This window comes from Rhagoletis pomonella, unplaced genomic scaffold (genome assembly GCF_013731165.1).
Source record: "Rhagoletis pomonella isolate Grant_MI unplaced genomic scaffold, Rhpom_1.0 Rhpom_scaffold_01283, whole genome shotgun sequence".
Taxonomy (NCBI): domain Eukaryota; kingdom Metazoa; phylum Arthropoda; class Insecta; order Diptera; family Tephritidae; genus Rhagoletis; species Rhagoletis pomonella.
Window position 1 is genome coordinate 5,385 of NW_023459837.1, and position 18,676 is coordinate 24,060.

Consider the following 18,676-nt stretch of genomic DNA (forward strand, 5'->3'; position numbering starts at 1 on the left):
TTGAATAAAACTTACATTTTTTGTTTCCATCAAAAAAAATAAAAATGTGTTCTGTACAAATTCCTCTATAGATCCCACTATTTTTTTTTTTTTGCATTTGTTCCACTTTAACGTTGGAGTCGACTTTAATGTCGACAAACGCAAAGCTTTGTTTTAAATTTTATCCTTGTATGGAAGAGGAACACAATTTTAGTAAAAAATTGTGCATAAGAACTAATTTGTTGCAAAAAAGTCCAGTTTCAATTAAGACAATTTATCGGACTTTCACGTGCATTAAAATGCAACTATGTGATTCGTGCCGTGCGTAAATGTCCCAAACCGATTCGCCATGATAATTTGTGGGTATTTTCACGAATGTCATAGCAAAAAAAGCGTAGAGGAAAAAATTTTTGCACGAATTCTACATACATTCTAATTTTGGGGCGGTGTGTAAATTGTAAATGTACAAACTTGAGGCGTGCAAAGTTTTATAAAGTGAATTGCAAATACCATAATAAAAAGTTTTATTATCGCAATCAACAACAAAAAACTTCAGTTCGGTATATTTCCTAACCCGAAAACAGACAGCCGCTACCTACCGAAATATCACGGAAACCGCAAAGCTGGGCGAAAAACTAAAAAAGTTTGCCTTTTCTTATCGAAAAAATCCTGTTGAAGTGATTGTAGATGTAAAATACAGAAAAGTTTCATTCGCAAATAATTAAACGTCAAAAAATGTAAAAATTCAGGAAAGATAGCAAATTTAATGTGCCCAACTGCACCTCGATCTTCAGCAACAACAAACACGTCGGAAGCGGCAGAGCCACACCAAACACCTCAGCAAAGTGTCACGGCGGACAAAGCAGCACAAGCACCGAAATAAATCAAAGACTCCAGTTTCTGAACGAAAATTGTTGAAGGTAATATTCATTATTAAAGAAAATATGACAAAAAATTCAATTATGTATGTATGCCTTCAAAGGCTAGGAGCATGTATATGTAATTATGTGAGTAGACTGCCAACGCAAAGTTTTTATTAGCCGCAAAAAGCACAAAACTTGTGAGTAACACACTCCCCAACCCGGTTTACTTGCATACAAAAGCCGGACCTACCCAAGAGTCTTAAGAAAATCAAATTATTTGGAATTAACATTTGGAGCGCTATGTAAATGATATTGTCGCTGATAATAAACAAAAAGTAATAAATACTAAATATGTAATTACCAGGGAACGGATTTTTAAGACCTAAAAACCTATAAAAAAAGGCAAAATAAAATAACGAAATAAGCTAGAAAAGGCAAAATAAAATAGCGACATAGGCAATAAAAGGCACTAGAAATCGCAAGAAAGGCAAAAGAAGGCATTAAAAAAAAGATAAGAACCGAAAAATAAAAAATACATTTGGTTTAGAAATGTTTATTTTACAAGTAAAAAGAGAAAAAACCATGAAAAAACTATGAATTAGTTTCATGAGTTGAAAATTTTCTACTTTGATTCTTTTACTATTTTCTCCTCTCGAATTTTTAACTCGCACAACTTTAATCACTATAATTGTAGAAACATTTAACCACAAGATGCATTTTGAAGTTTTCTGGCAGCATTTTCATTCGATTTTCGCCAGGAAAAGCCTGGAATACTAAACGTTCGATCGACGTGAGTTGATACAAGTGGCGCCCATTTTAAATATGGATCGTTTAATCCTTTCATAATATCGGGAATAATGGCCCTTTACAATTAAAGGTAGAAAAGGAAAATTTCTTAAAAAAGGCAACATCAAGAGTGTATATGTACATATGAAATCATGGACGTTCTTAATCGGATATACTCTACCTCTTTAGCAGAAAAAAAGGCAATTTCCATAAAATTCGTTCCCTAGCAATTACATACATATGTACATATGTATATCAGTCGGATCTTACATATGGATAGCCATGTGTGGAGTGGCTATAAATATTCACTACCTACAGACTCCAGCTTATTCATTATTCATGATTTTGAATAAATACGTATAGTAAGTACATACATACATACATATATACATACGTATTCATGTACATAACTCCATACAAGTCAACGTTGAAAATTGTACACGCTGCCGGTGCTGTTGCAGAACTTCTCACACTCAAATAACTCGCTTGATAACTTTCGCCAATTATTCGTGCCCTTATCTTAATCTAAAGCAATTTCTTATGAAAGCAACCTATATGAAAGCTTTTCTCATTGTCAGGAATTCATAGAATTAGTAGAAAATAATTTGTATTGCAAAGCCAGTGGTTGTACCAGAAGTAAAGTAAAAGATTTGCCAAGACATACTCAATTGCAAGATAATTAATATTTACAAACAAAATATTGTTATTTGTTTTAACTAATATCTATTTCTATTTTAGACACCACGAATCGTGCCAGTGTTTTGGTATTTGAATTAATTCAAATTGATGAATCAAGATTCAGTTTTGGCTAAATCTCCAGCGTCAAACACGCAAACTACGCAAACTTCGCTTTGCAGTTGAGTAATGCGATGCTGAAACCAGAGATATGCCTTTTGTGATGCCATCGCCATACTTTGCATCATAAAATTTTATGACGAGCGATTTGCCTGCTTGATAAAATTTTTTAATCATAGTATTACTTCATAAAATCACGCATTATAAGAACAGATTGGCACTTACACAATATGTTAGTATTTGGACGAGCTTCCGATTTGTGGCGTGCGCCTTGATGTTGTCAAGAGGACGGACCTACAGTTTCAGAACGCCGATTGTATTTTTATGGGAAGCTGTTTTTAATGCCAGAAATACCCTCGGAGGTTTGCCATTGCCTGCCGGGGGTCGACCGCTATTAGAAAAAACCTTTTCTTTTTTTATATCATTCGGAAACTGGGCTCGATCCCAGGCCTCGTGTAACCAATACACCATAGCGGCCTCCTTTCATGCATATGTATGTTTTAAAATTAAAATTAAAAGATGTCTTGTTATTAGTAGAAAACTTCAATTAATTTGATGGTCTGCCTTGAACACACAAATTTTAAAATCTACTCTCTGAGTGTTCTTGCTGGGAAGAGCTCCCTATCCCTTAATCCTATTTGAAATTTTAAACCAACTTGGTTTAATCTCAGGTTACTTCATTGATATGTTAGCAATTTATTCTAATATATTTAGTGTGATTACTCTTTTACCTATTACATATTTTGTGAGGTACATTCAATTAAATTACAGTGGAATGTGAAGATATTCTTTTTTAGTTTCAGTATGGGGTATATAGCTTTTTATTTTAAATTAACCTTTTTTCCTTCTTTCAAATGATTAATTCAGCGTCAAAGTTTCAATTCTTTGAATAAATCCGATTTTTGTTTCAATTGATACCAGCTAGCTCTCTTTACTTCATAGCATGGACAACAGCAAAACAACAACTTACGCCTAGGCCCAAATGTCTCCACAATGTAAATTAAAAAGAAAAAAATTATACACCATTTTGTGCAAATACCGTTCAATTGTCGTTATGCTTATTGTGTGTATGCATGTTTGTAATAGATTTTTTTGCAATTATAAATTTTGGAATGAACTGATATGCATTGGTGGCAAATATTTATTTTTAAAAATAATCTTTACGAAGTTGCTGCTGTAGCATCTAACAAAAGTGGTTAACTCTGTTTAATTAACAATGAAAATCGTAATATGTTTGTTTTAACTTTTATCTTGTTTTCTTTTTTTTAGCGTAATCTTATGCCAGGCTTATCTTATTAGCATTTGGTACAAAGTATGTGCATATATATATTTTCGGTATGCATATGCGTATGTATCGTATGCTGGAAGAACGTCATGTCTCAATTAATAAAGTTAAAGTTCTTTAAAAAACTATAAAATAGTTAGTAAGGTTTTTCCTTGAAAAATAACCAGCAAAACTTCATATTGAAAAGTTTAGTCCATAGGATAAAGGTCTGATTATGCATACTCTGCATAACTTCGCACAACCAGTGCAATAAAAATGTAACTTAAGAAAATGTGAAGCAAAATCTAAACTCCACAGGTCGCCAAGTTTTAAAAGTTCTACTAATTTCTGGGTAATGGAGTACATACAAAATACGTACAAGGTACATAAGAAATTACAGTTTGAAGTTTATGCCAAGTTTTCTTCATACATAAATGCACATGTATGTATGTACATATTTGCGTGAATAAAATTACACGAAAATGTACACTACAGTTACGAGAAAATAAAAATAAATGAAAACAATGAATAAAGAATATTTAATTTCGTAAAGAAACTTTTTAAAAGAAAGCTTTTCCCAAAAATGTTATACATTTTTCACAGTTTATTCATTAACATAAATTTTTCTCTTCCATTTCCATAAATTTTGTACCTGGCCTTTTTAAGTTTATATTAATATATGTATAAAGACTTGTATTTATATAATTGTAGTTTTAATTTTATTTTAATACATATTATTTGCATTATTTGTATTGCGCAATAAAAGATTAATGCTTAATGCGGTAATGTATATAAATAAACAAATAGATGAAAATGAAATTACTTTATTCAGCTAACTAATGGATAAATATTTACTTATAGTTTCAGAATCGTCCACAATTAAGCAGCAAATTGTAAAGTTACCTGCAATAATGTCTCATTGTAACTAGACAGATGTGCCAAATATTGAGGAGTTAAATACATTCGTGTCCAAGATTAACCACTAAAAAAGACTTTGAGTGCGGCCAAACTTTGGAAAAATAAATATCTATATACGAGGCAGCGCGTTTAGATGGATCGGATCGATTGTGATTAAACAACAACAGCAATACGTATTGTTTTATGAAAATCCCAATTTTATGAATCTTTCTTATATATCTAATTAAAAATAAGGAAACCCTCCCAACTAGTCAAAGGCAAAAGAAAAGTAAATTTATAAAACAACAGTTTAAGAATAGAGGAGAAACCCATTAAAAAAGACAAGTGATTGAAACAGTTGCATTTAACATTACGTAAATTCTTTGCGGCTCTACCATTCTAGGCAATCTAGATTTGCCATTTCCTCGCATTATTAAAGGATCTCTTCATCGTGTATATCATACATATATAAATACTCGCTCACACACGTTCCATAGAGCCCAATCGTTGTGAAATAAATTCATATAAAATGGGCAACAAAAATTCCTGCTGTGCTTATTCCAGTCCTCAATCAGATCGCAAATCAAAAGACATACCACCCGTCTATGAGGAGCGTCATCACGTACATAGCAGCCATCACATTTCTTCATCACAACATCAGCTAGATGGTCATATTTCTGCTTCCACAGCGGCTATTCATCACAGTGCTGGTACACTGGACAATCCGCATAATTTACAACATATTTCAGAACGTGAGGCGCTCGAAGGCGATGATGATCCTTCCGTTGACCCAACAGCGGCCACTATGTTCCTCGAACGATCCAAAGTCGAAAACGGTGGTATTTCACGTAAGCGCTCCCAGCATCAAATCGCTCAACAGGCGGCGAATTCAACTGGTGGTGGTCTGAAGAAAAGTTCATCTTGCTCCACCATCTATTTGGATGACAGCACTGTATCACAACCAAATCTCAAAAATACAGTGAAATGCGTTTCACTCGCCATTTATTATCACATCAAAAATCGACAGTCCAATCGTCGGCTAGATATTTTCGACGAAAAGCAGCATCCTCTTACGCATGATGCTGTTCCTGATGACTATGATTCGCATAATCCGGAACATAGACAGATCTACAAATTCGTGCGCACGCTCTTTAATGCGGCTCAACTGACTGCTGAATGTGCCATTATAACGCTAGTCTATCTTGAGCGTTTGCTCACTTACGCGGAATTGGATTTGGCACCATGCAATTGGAAGCGTATGGTTTTGGGTATGTTTGGTGAACACGTTTTTGATTTTGAATTGAGACGTAAGAATTTTAATTGATTCATTTCTATACAGGTGCCATACTGCTCGCCTCCAAAGTGTGGGATGATCAAGCTGTCTGGAATGTGGACTATTGTCAAATCTTAAAGGATATCACCGTTGAAGATATGAATGAACTTGAACGCCAATTCCTTGAGTTATTGCAATTCAATATTAATGTGCCCTCATCCGTCTATGCCAAATATTACTTTGACTTGCGTACGCTCGCCGAAGCGAACGACTTGTCATTCCCAACAGAGCCACTCTCCAAGGAGCGTGCCCAAAAGTTGGAGGCCATGTCACGCGTTATGCAGGATAAAGTGACTGCCGAAGCATTGAAGAATGGAATGAAAAAGTGGTCATCAATGGACAACATAAGCCAAGGCGGGCCGCGACGTTCTGTGGCTATACTTTCGTGATTTTCGTTAGTTTATTAGATAGCATTTGATAAACTAAGGTTAAACAAAGAAGAAGTGCGTGAAACATTTAAATATTTTGATTATCAAATAATTATACGCACACTTTAGAAACTCACATTTCCTCACGCCCATGGGAAACTCGTAACACACGATTTGTTCAAGTACGCAACTTTATACGTACGAAAACTTTTGAAAGTAGATTCTCAGAGAGAGGAAAGTCAGCAAAGAAGTACTTTGGTCTTACCATATATTGCGATTTCATTTTCATTGGAGACTGCAATCAAGTTTCATGCGAGAAAAGTTTCATCGTAAAATAGCTTATAAAAATCACTCACTCCCTAGTGCGGGCACAATTGCCGTCAAAATGCGTCGGGCATTTCTGAAATGCAATGATAATGCTGTCATTACTTCCACTAAAAATACTTATCTTTATTTATACCGTTTAATCAAATGCAAAGCTCTTGACTGGAATCACAAACCATAAATATTAGAATCGCCTACTACTTTAGCTGCTTGTATGTAGCTGTAAATTACCAAGGAATTGTCCTTTTTCATGAGATTGAAATATATTTGAAAACCTAATTTTAGAGTCGCAAACATGCCTGCGAACTCGAGTGAACACACATAGGGTGCATACAATCGCAATACGATGTGGTTTAAAGCAAAAATATTTTTAACGGGAAAAAAGTGGCAGACGCTGTTGAAATTTGTTTGCTTGCATTGAGTAAAGGATATCCTCACGCACAGGAAAACATCAGAAATATATGCGAAATAATCTCAAGATACGAGTACATTTGCACATTGGCACTTCCGTTAATAACCTGTAGCAGTAGCTATATACAATAGTTTGTATTTATAAAACTCGAATTGTGCAAACTAAGCGCTAAAGACCATTTTAAGTAGCTTTTAATAAATGTTATTCAAGTATAAATACAGAGAGAAGACATACATATGCGAACAAAGAGGTGCGATAAGAAGTAGAATATTCAGATTTTAAAAATAAAGAATCAGTGGCCAAAAAAAAAAATTTAAGTAGATTACGATTTAATATGAATGAAAACACGAATTGTAGGCTTTAAAAAGCTTAATAAGACTCCAAAATACGCAGATATTTTTAATACTAAGGGAAATCATAAATAAAAAAACACGATTCAACGTCAAACAATTATTTCATAATCAAGATTATTTTGCTGTGCTATTGATACAAAAGCTGTAGTGGCTTTGGAATGAAAAATGGACTAAGGAATTGCATTAAGCTTTTTCTATTTTTTATATTTTGTAAAACTAAAACTTTAATTTATCAGACTTAAACGGACTTAAGTTACCAAAATCATCGAAACTAATACATAAAACAAAGAATTGTATATTTTTTGTATAAAAATTATTTTTGTGATCATAAAAATGTGTTAATGCAATTTCACTCTAGGTGGTTTTCAAAAATGCGTTTTAATTATCGTATACACCTATTTTAAAATCTTAAATCTAAAAAAACATTTAATTGTTCTTAAGTAACACTAAAAAGTAACGAACAAAAATAAATTACTTGAAACTCTTTAAGCTCATAACATTACTGCAAAGTATCTATGTAAGATTTACTTTTGTAAACATAATAATGACCAAACGCAATTGCAGATTTCAACGGAAAATTCCAACCATCAAAAAGGCATAAAGCGATAACAAAGTAACCAAAAAACATGTAATTTTTAGTAGAGTATAGCGAAAGATATGCGATATTTGTAAAATTAATATTAAAAAAATCGATATGCATCAAAGCGAATAATAACACAGAAGAAATAACAGAGAAATATTTTTTAATTTGTAATTTATTTTACACATACATACATACACGAATTTGGTTTAATAAAAGAATAATTAAAATTTACTCCTGTAGCAATTGGTTTTACGTAGTCGAAGCGGTGGCAGTTGAACAGATACAGTATTTTTCAAATGTTAGAGCTATAGAGCTTATATTTTTACGTTTAGGCATCAAGGAAGCTTCGCTTTAAGCGAGGAAAAAAAACGAACACTTTATGTTGCCGGTGACGAGTAGTTAGAGGTATGGCAGTAAACACCTCCAACCAAGGCCTAGTGTCCTACATTCAAGATTCTTCTCGGAGCTACGGAGGGGGGGGGGGGGGGGGGGGGCGTCAAAATGTAGATCCCTTAATTTATGTGAGGAACATTACGACACATACCAGAAATTTGAGAAACACTTAACAAAAATGTGAGAGCCAAATAGTTTTATAAGAGAAACCCTTTATCCTTAGGTAAGAAGCTTGATAATAGAATCCCTGATTTCCTAAATTGTTTGTTGCTTAATCCTTGGATCGTTCTTTAGGAATCATTCCCCGCCCTTTATTTGATGGTCGCTCATTAAGAATGATGGAATTTAGATCGGTACTAAGAAACGCCGATAACTATGCAGAAAAATATTTCAAGAGTGTGGTGTTAGGGCGGTAGCATATTTACTAAAGAGATTACCATTATAACTAAAAGTAGAAATTCACACCAGGTTTTAATCTGAAAAGCGCTGAACGCCTGTATGAAGTTCTACTCTATGAGTTTGGCTGAGTTTCAAATTGCATCAATGCAAAGCGGAAGCCTCTTTTATTTCCAAACTGTAACTGATGAAAATGTCCAATATGGGCAACCACGTTCAAATGCCGAATTAGGACGTACTTGCGCAAATTGGGCCTTTCCATCAATTATAGTTTAGAAATAGAAGAGGCTGATGCTTTATATTGATGCTATTTGGAAGTCGGACTATATAATTTATGGAAAAAAGTTTTTTGGTGCAAGCCGAGCGAGTCCTTTCCTAGCTGAAAGATTTAGATGAAAGATCATAACGATATTTTCAATTTCAGATTCAGAAAGTCATATTTCTAAAAACTTCCGTTTTGGTTACGATGAAAATCTAATAGGATTTCTTTCACGATGCCTCTCATTCGGCAGTTTGCTATTGATTTTGTATAGAAAAATTTAAAGTGAACTGGTGAACCAGAGTTAGCTCATCACTGTGAAAACGGACCTTGGGAGTGGATAGTTATTCGGTGCTAATTTTGTTAAGTTATTCCATGAAACAAAAATTAAATATTAAATATTTATATCATGAAGTTATCCCCGTGTTGAGAAATGCATCAAGCCAAAGCATCAGTCTCTTTTATTTCTTAATTATATTTGACGGAAAAGTCCAATATGCGTAGCCCGCGTTTCTGCCCGCACATGTTCTGGTTTTCGCCCAGCGCTTCTGTCGAAGAGTAGTCTACTCATTCCTCCACACTCTCCTTTCTCGGTGTGACGTTCTTAAGCGTGGCTTTCCTGGCTAACTCATCCGCCAGGCAGTTTCCTACAAAACCTTTTTGCCTGCCAGCCATATAAGCCTGAATAGGAAATACTCAGCTGCGACCGAAGGAGACGTCAGTCATTCCCAACTAGCATTGAGGTAAGACTTGCGCGAGTATTTGTTCGCGATTGTACGCAGACTGCTTAGTTAGCTGGCTCTGAAAATCTTGAATCGATCACAATTAATCACCGACATTTTCACTTCAGCGACCAGCAAGTCGGAAGACGCCACCTTGAGGCTGGACGGTAGCACTAACCCTCCCACCATGACGGTTCTGTTTCAAAGCTTAATTAGGTCGGTTTGGACCCCATAATTGGCTAGTAATTTTCCCCGAAAGGACATTTTTAACAGCTTTCTTGAAGAAGGCTCCCGCATTGAAGTATTTGTGTGTGAAAGCTTCCTCTATCGATTTTGTGATTATGTGATGGGCAGTCTTGACCGACCTACCCTTTATTCACTCATGTTGAGCTCTTGATGATCAACCACAACGAATCCTGTTCTTAATGTATAAATGAATCACCCTGGGTTTAAACAAAAACAAAGAATGACTGAGTTAACATAGTTTTCTCCTGGGGCTAGGTTGCATGAGAAGTGGACACCTAGAAGAAGTTTAGCGATCTTCACTAATTACCTAATTAGCCCGCCTCATTCAAATAAACCAAGGTATTAAGATGATGCCGGGTGCGGAAGCCCACGGAGAAAATTTTTGATTACCATTCACTGGGCAGTGGGCAAAAATAATTATTTTGAATCCGGTTCAAGCACATCACGATTTCCGGTATTTATACCAAGTATCTTGTGTGTTGCTACCGAATACCCATTTTAAAGAATGCTAATGTGATTGCCTTTTCACAGCCACCGTTTTGTTTGTTACGACGACTTCTAATGAAAAGAACAATAAAGCCTCGGACGAGAACCACCCTCTCCCCTCTTTTGATGACTACCACGACAAACGTGTAAAGGACTAAGATTTGAGGGCATGCATCTAGACTTTCCAGACTCTTAATGAAGGTGGCTTTGCCCGGACGATCGATGTCTTCGGGGATCGATGTGTCGGACGGGGCCAGGTACGAAGCAGGAAATGGCTCGCTCTTTTACATGGCTGGCGGGTCCGCCGGAGTCCCTATATGACCAATACCGCCTAGGCTTGAGCGGCTCCTGGGTCAAGTGGTACCTCCGCTACCTGGAGCAGGGTAAAACCCTAGTCGAAGCCAGAGCTATGGCAGGCGGCAGGATGGAGGTGGGGAAAGAGGGACGAGAGTGAAATAGTCGAGATAACAAACCCGCACCTGCCGATAGGCGGAAGAGCGAGCCTACTAAACAGGCACTGAAACCCATGGCAACCGTAACAGCCGCAGCAGACACCCGCACCCGACAAGAGATTGCTGCAAGCAAGCAGACGAACTTAAAAGATGGAGCAGCCATATGACTCCGCCTAAGCTACCTAATACCAAGCGGCAGCGGGAGAACCCACCCATTCCGAATTTATGGTCTAGAAATCTGGGTAGACCGACTGGGCAAAGACAGGAGGCTTCCACTCAGCAGCCCACTTATTCGAAAGCCCTCAAAAGCATCAAGGTAGCCGTGCTGGCCTGTGAGTATACTGCTGCTACCCTGAGCTCGGAGGACCTAACCAGAAGATAATTTAGGTAGGCCTTCTTAAGTAAAGCCATTCTAAGAGGCCTACCCAAGAAGAGCTGACAAAAGTGCTTCCTTGCATGCTTTCTAGAAGGGCTTATCCATTTATATTTTATGCGTATGCATAAATTTATATTATTTAGCATTACAAATGAATTTCAATAAACATTTTAAGTTGCAATAACACATGTTTGATATAAACCGCAAGCAAAAATATTTCAAAGATGTATGATTTTTATAAATTAAAGAAGCAACTTTGCCTTGCTTCTTCAGTGGACTTGCCTTGCGACTTACGGAAGGTTTAAAGACCGGGGCGCACTCCTGTAAGAACAATAATGGCGACCTAGTAACTGATGTCCAGAGCGTACTTAAATTATGGAGGGAACACTTTTCCGCCCTACTAAATGGTAGCAGCACGGAAAGTTGTGGAGAAGAAGAACCCGAGCCCGCAGTCGATGATGACGGAGTCGACATTCCACCGCCTAACTATGACGAGGTACGTATAGCAATAACGCGGCTGAAAAACAACAAAGCCGCTGGAGCTGACAGCCTGCCAGCTGAGCTATTCAAGTACGGCGGCGAGGAGTTGATAAGGTGCATGCATCAACTCTTGTGCAGAATATGGTCAGATGAACGCATGCCCGACGACTGGAATTTAAGTGTGCTCTGCCCAATCCACAAGAAAGGTGACCCCGCCATTCGCGCCAACTACCGCGGGATCAGCCTTCTAAGCATAGGTTACAAGGTCTTATCGAGCGTATTGTGTGAAAGACTGAAGCCCACCGTCAATGAACTGTTTGGGCCTTATCAGTGTGGCTTTATACCTGGCAAATCCACCATAGACCAGGTATTCACAATACGCCAAATCTTGGAAAAGACCCGCGAGAAAAGGATCGACACTCACCACCTATTTGTCGACTTTAAAGCCGCCTTTGACAGCACTAAAAGGAGTTGCCTATACGCCGCTACGTCTGAATTTGGCATCCCCTCAAAACTCATACGGCTGTGTAAAATGACGTTGAGCAATACCACCAGCTCCGTCAGAATTGGAAAAGACCTCTCCGAGCCGTTCGCCACAAAACGGGGTTTCAGACAGGGCGACTCCCTTTCATGTGACTTCTTTAATCTGATGTTGGAGAAGATAATAAGAGCTGCAGAACTGAACCGCTCAGGAACAATTTACTACAAGAGCGTGCAATTGCTGGCTTATGCTGATGACATCGACATCATCGGTAACAAAAACCGCTAAGTCTGTTCTGCCTTTTCCAAGTTGGATAGGGAAGCAAAGCGCATGGGTCTGGTGGTAAACGAGGACAAGACGAAGTATCTCCTGTCATCAAACAAACAGTCAGCACATTTGCGCCTTGGCACCCACGTCACTGTTGACAGTTACAATTTCGAGAAAGTAGAGAATTTCGTTTACTTGGAAACCAGCATTAACACCGATAATAATTTCAGCATTGAAATCCAACGTAGAATCACTCTTGCCAACAAGTGCTACTTTGGACTGAGTAGGCAATTCAGGAGTAAAGTCCTCTCTCGACGTACGAAAACCGCGCTCTATAATTCACTCATCATGCCCGTGCTGGTATATGGCGCAGAAGCATGGACAATGACAACATCCGATGAGACGGCTCTTGGGGTGTTTGAGAGAAAGATTTTGCGGAGGATTTACGGTCCTTTACGCGTTGGCGACGGCGAGTACCGCAGACGATGGAACGATGAGCTGTATGAGCTTTACAACGATATGGACATAGTGCAGCGAATTAAAATACAGCGGCTCCGCTGGCTTGGTCATGTCGTTCGAATGGACACCGACGCTCCAGCTCTGAAAGTATTCAACTAGGAACCCGCTGGTGGTAGCAGAGGAAGAGGGAGGCCCCCACTGCGATGGAAAGATCAGGTGGAGAAGGACTTGGCTTCACTTGGCGTTTCCAATTGGCGTCAGTTGGCACAGAGGAGAAACGACTGGTGTGCTTTGCTGAACTCGGCCAAAATCGCTTAGGCGGTTACAGCACCAAACAAAAAAAGAAAGAAGAAAGAAGAAGCAACTTTAAAAGCTAAACTGCATGTTAATTTTCGTCTCGGCGAGGCCGTGGCGATAGAAGGTAACAGGTATAAAGGAGTCGGAGTCGCAGAAGTCACAATTCGTGGCTGACGCTGGCTCTTCTGCTGCGCAGACGACCGAGTCGACCTCGGGCTTTGTGGCGGACCAGCCACCCCTCCTGCATCACGCGGTGGCTGCTTCGGCTGTTATCACTAGCAGGTTCGCCACGGATGACGTGGGCATACTGATTCAAGAGCCGCGGACCTACAGAGCCCAAGTGAGGGGCCTCAACCACAACAACAACATGGTGATTTGGGAACTCTCTTGTGACAGGCCTAGAGTGTATGTAGTCCTTAAGAAAAGTGAGGATTATTTTTGCATTACTGGGTTTCTGGCACGGGACCTAGTCGGAGTGCAGACAACGCTGTCGACAAGTGGCGGAAGTTTGGAGGTCGTGATTGCTGTGACCGACTTACCAAGGGACAATACTAACATGCCAACACTAAAGGTGCAGCTTCTAGGGTAGTTTTGTCGTAGGAGGCGGCTCCCCCTTACAAAGGATGCGTTGAGGTGAGTATCGTTTAGAGTATATCTTAAGCGAAGTGCTTTACATCCATAACGTTGGCCAAACACGACATTCGTTTTGGTTTGGAAAGAGGTACTTGGCTAGTCCTCCGGTCACCCAGTGAAGGGTCGCATCGGAGCCCACTCTGCATCTTAATCGAAACCCCAAAAAAATTAACTGGGATAAGTATAGCGTGATTCTAAGTACAAACCTGACTGAGGTTCAGTCTAATATTAGAGGTTAGAGAACACCGTAAACAGGCCGAATGGCTTCATAATGGATGCCTTTTACTTCATCTTTCCCGAGACGAAACCAAGAGGGAAGGTGCAGCCCAACTGGTGAAGTCGGGAGCTACCAGTGCTCAGGAACGGGGTGCGCAATAGGGGAAAGCTTACAGGACAGTGGGCCCACTTCCCGAATGCCTAAAGAGTGGGTAGATCCACGGACACTGCGCTGTAAGCCCTGTCTATTAAAATACAAAGCGCCCTCGAGTAAAAAGTACTCTGTGCCTTCATAGATATTGAGGGGGCTTTTGATAACACCTCTCATATTGGTGTCGACCAGCCGCTTCACAAACCTAATTAGCAGGCAATCATCACCAAATGAATAGCTAGGCAACTTCGCACAAACAACCAAAGGATTCCCGCGAGAAAGTATTATCCTTCCTCCTGTGGATTTTAATCGTGGACGAGCACCTCCATATTTTCACCAAAAATGGTTAATAGGATGATATTGTAATTAAATACCAGTTGAGGGAAGTTCGTGACTACTCTGTGTGATTCAGTTCAAAGGGAAGACACTTAGCAGTTGGAGGTTGCTGTGTGAGTATAGATCTGAGAATCAGCTTCTCCAAAACAGTTACTGTCTCCTTTTCTAGAAGAAGAACAATTCCAGGTATGAGGAACATTATTTGAATGGGGTTGCCTTCAACGTCGCCACCGAAGATTAGTACCTAGGCTTAATACTGGATTCCAAACAACATCTATAGATAGCGCATGTCGACGACATCACCTCCAAATCCACGAGAGTACTAATGGTGTGGCAAAGTCTGACAGGTAAGGATTGGGGCTGCAGTCCGAAGATCCTAAGATGGATATATGCAATGATAGTTAGACCAATAGTCACATATAGGGCGATGGCTTGGGTCTCAAGAATCCCCCTAGCCACATTAAGGCAATCTCTTTCGAAGCATCAACGTCTGTCGTGTGTATGTATGCTACGGTAGCGCTAGAGGTGATTCTCGAGCTCGAGTCGCTTCATCTTACCATAGAACAGGTAGCAAAGCGAGGTCTACTAAATTCACAAGAGAAGGTTTTGGCAGTGTCAAAACCTTATCATCAAGGAACAGAGACAAGTTAGGCTCCCAAATTGCCTTAGCTTTGTTTCCCAGAGATGATAGGCCTAAATCAGTCGATAAGAATTTTAAGTTAGAGCTTTGCAGAACCTCTCTTATGGCGAGACATATATAAGCTAGCTCGCTTCAATGGTGTACAGAGAGACATCTGCGGAAGCTCTGGGTACCCATGGGAGCACACCCGGGCAACTTTCAGGCGGAGTTATATGCCATTAGTCTGTGGGCAGAGATTGGCCTACGAAGAAATTCTCATATGGAGTGGTAGTCAGGCTGCACTCAAGGCCCTCTCATCATTTGAGTTCAAATCCTTCTTGGTTTTTAAGTGCAACCAATTTGAGAGCCGGGTAACGTAGGAGTTGAGGGTAACGCGGAGGCAGACAGTCTAGCCTCGTCTCCTATAGGGTGTGAGCTCTCCCTTACGATCGGACCTAGCACAATGAAAGCGCTCAGGAAGGAGAGGAACAGACTCAGTGTACAATACGGGGGTAACACCGCAGGTCTGCACCAGGCTAAATGCTAGCTGGTAGGCTACAACCTTAAAAGAAACAGGGCAATCATAACAGGTTTTCTGACGGGCCACTGTATTCTTAAAGGTCACCTGTACAAGCTAGGAATCGGGTTAAACGACCCATGTCGTTTCTGTGAGTTGATTGAGGAGCGTCCTTTACACCTGCTGCGTGAGTGCGAGCCAACGCCTGGAGATTTCTTCAAATTTCTGAGATCTTAGGGTTGAGTGAGGTACTGTGAATTTTTGAGGGCACAATAGACCTCTTGGTCTATCTATCTATCAGTAATAATCAGATACGCGAATGCGATAAATTTTTGACTCGCTAGCGAAACCATAAAGTACTAAGGGTTCACTTCAAGGGTTAATGTTTGACTTAAAAAATTACAATTCCCTACAAGACACGACTAACCGAAACGCATTTCGATTTTTGAACTAGATATGGGCGCGTGAGTGATTTTGACTCACGTTCACGCATGCTCACACTGATGGTTTTGTAAATCACGCACACTCACCTTGCGCTATATTTTTTTCAATCACGTTCACGCACGCGCACGACGCCTAGTTTTTTAATCACGTACGCTTCTTCATGGAGATTTTTTTGAAATTGAAACGATTTTTGACGCCAACCAAGCAATCTTGTACCTACAGTGCCGAACAGAAGTATTGGCACAGTGAATTTTTCGCAATATATGCAAAGTTCTTTATTCTAATTTATTTCCGATAATTTTTTATAAAAATATTGTTCATTCTACACTAGAAAACATAATAATAAAATCTCTAAACTTTGTGCAAAACTCAGGAAAATTTATTAAATTTGCACACTAATTTGCAACTTTTTATTCAGATTTTTTAGAAAAATTCTAAGTATGCAGTTTTATAGCCCATTCAAATTTAGTATAACAAAGTGCAAGTTTGAAGTCGCTAGAAAATCGCATTGATGTCGGTGTCGGTAACGTCGATAACGATGTTTAACCGGGGATTAGTGTTAACCAGGCTTTGAGCAACCGGCCCTAAAAGTTGTTGAATCGTGTTAAGAGTGCATTTAACACGGGATTAGTATGTATGTGTTTTGCATATGTATGTATATGTATATGTATATAACACAGGCACTACACAAAATCTCCTATGGGCCGATTTCACCATATCTGGTTATATGCATATAACATTGTGTCGGTAACGTCGGTAACGATGTTTAACTGGGGATTAGTGTTAACCAGAGATGGTGAAAATGGCCCTATGACTTCATATTTCTGTCAAAATTTTCAAGAGAGAGTTAGCGGTATCACAATCAGCGCCACCTTCGGTGTCGTTTCATCATGGTTTTACAGCAAACTAATTGTGTTGGGCCAAACTGCTGTAAAATTAGTGTAGCCATACAGAAAAATTTTAGGTAATTATTGTTATACATAAACATTGCAGTAAAACTTAACAGGTCTTTCGGCACGTTACCGAAGATTTTGCAACCGGAATGTTTTATTACCACACAATGTTACCAGTTATTGTTACCGCGATTGTAGTACGTTGGTAATGTAGTTAAAATATTCAGCAATTCAGCTATGATTAATTGTGGAAATTCTGGCATTGCATATTTCACGGGGCAATATTTTGTTACCAGCTTATGAGATGGTAACAAAATTTATCGGTTACAAGAGTATACAGAATGCGAAAAGGGTATTAAAATTGAAAGGAACTTTATTTACCGGTTACAAAATTTTTATTACCAGCGCAGAATAGACCTGTAAAAGACAGAGAACTGAATTTATGCTGTAGGAGCTTCAAAGTTTAGGGCGCTATACAATATTAAAAAAAATATAAATTTTTGCTGTAGGAGCTTCAAAGTTTAGGGCGCTATACAATATTAAAAAAAATATAAATTTTTGCACGATACATACATACATACATGTATGTACATCTGCAATTTTCATTTCGAGTTGGCTATAACCCTAAAAACCACAACCGATATGCAACCTTGTGCCAAACTTGACGTAATCACCTCAGAGCAAACTAAGCAGCAGCCATTTAATTTTCCAAACAAAGGTTTGTCTGCATAACACCGACGTTTGTTGAGTTCGTTCGTGAATATTCTACTGGCCGTGGGATTCGAACCTACGACCTCGCGGCTCGTATATCCGCATTATTGCCGTCTGTCAATGCACAATTTTGACTAGATCAGTTGCGCCGTTAATTTGGATCAACGTTTGTCTATGCTTTCAGGTTCTTGCGAAGCCAGGGCGGGGATGGAATTTCAAATTTTCTAAATGTGCCTAATGGTCTTCAAAAATAGTACCGAAAAGAAGATGGAAGTGCCACAAAATTAAATTTCTTTGAAGGTGTTCTAAGAGCAACATATTGTTAGAAACAATATTTTTAAAATATACTGAAGTAATATAATAATTATTAATTAACTAAATTATTAGAGTAAATCACTTTTATGAAGGATTCCTTAGACATATACTTAAATACACCGGGATATTGCTATTCCAACATTTTTACACACATGTGTGTGTACCTAAATGCGAAATAATGGAATTTTCATTAATTATTTTTTGATTAATTTTATGTAAAATTCTAACTCATAATTTTTTGCCCTGGATGTTGCAGAATCTTCCACTTTTATTTAATGGACTTTGCAACTGCAAACTTAGAACCTTTCTAAAAATTCTTAATTAAAAGCTTGTTGTTGTGAAAACTTACTTTTCGTACTGCGTATTCACATTAGAATTCAGCGGCTTGTGAATATTTCTCACGGGCCTTAGTTTAATTTTTTAGTGCTTTTAATATTCACTTTTTGTAATTTTTTAAACTATAATGTGGTTTGTAATTTTTTTTATATACATATTGGCATTTTATGCTAAATTTTTATATTTTATGATTGTGCCAAAACAGGGCTCGAACCGTAACATCCGTTCACGGAT

General features: G+C 38.5%; 1 protein-coding gene across 3 annotated transcripts; it reads left to right on the plus strand.

Moving 5' to 3' along the window:
- Positions 1-357: 357 nt before the first annotated feature.
- LOC118752172 (cyclin-Y-like) lies at positions 358-7,962 on the plus strand. Of its 3 annotated transcripts, XM_036487029.1 has the most exons (4): positions 358-899; positions 2,367-2,484; positions 4,549-5,852; positions 5,924-7,962. In XM_036487029.1, exons 3-4 carry the CDS (start codon positions 5,114-5,116, stop codon positions 6,304-6,306), a joined length of 1,122 nt encoding a protein of 373 aa, XP_036342922.1. In that variant the 5' UTR covers positions 358-899; positions 2,367-2,484; positions 4,549-5,113; the 3' UTR covers positions 6,307-7,962. The 3 variants fall into 3 exon arrangements, with proteins under 3 accessions (XP_036342922.1, XP_036342921.1, XP_036342923.1); XM_036487028.1 differs by lacking the exon at positions 2,367-2,484; XM_036487030.1 differs by lacking the exons at positions 358-899; positions 2,367-2,484 and adding an exon at positions 1,911-1,990.
- The last annotated feature ends 10,714 nt before the right edge of the window (positions 7,963-18,676 follow it).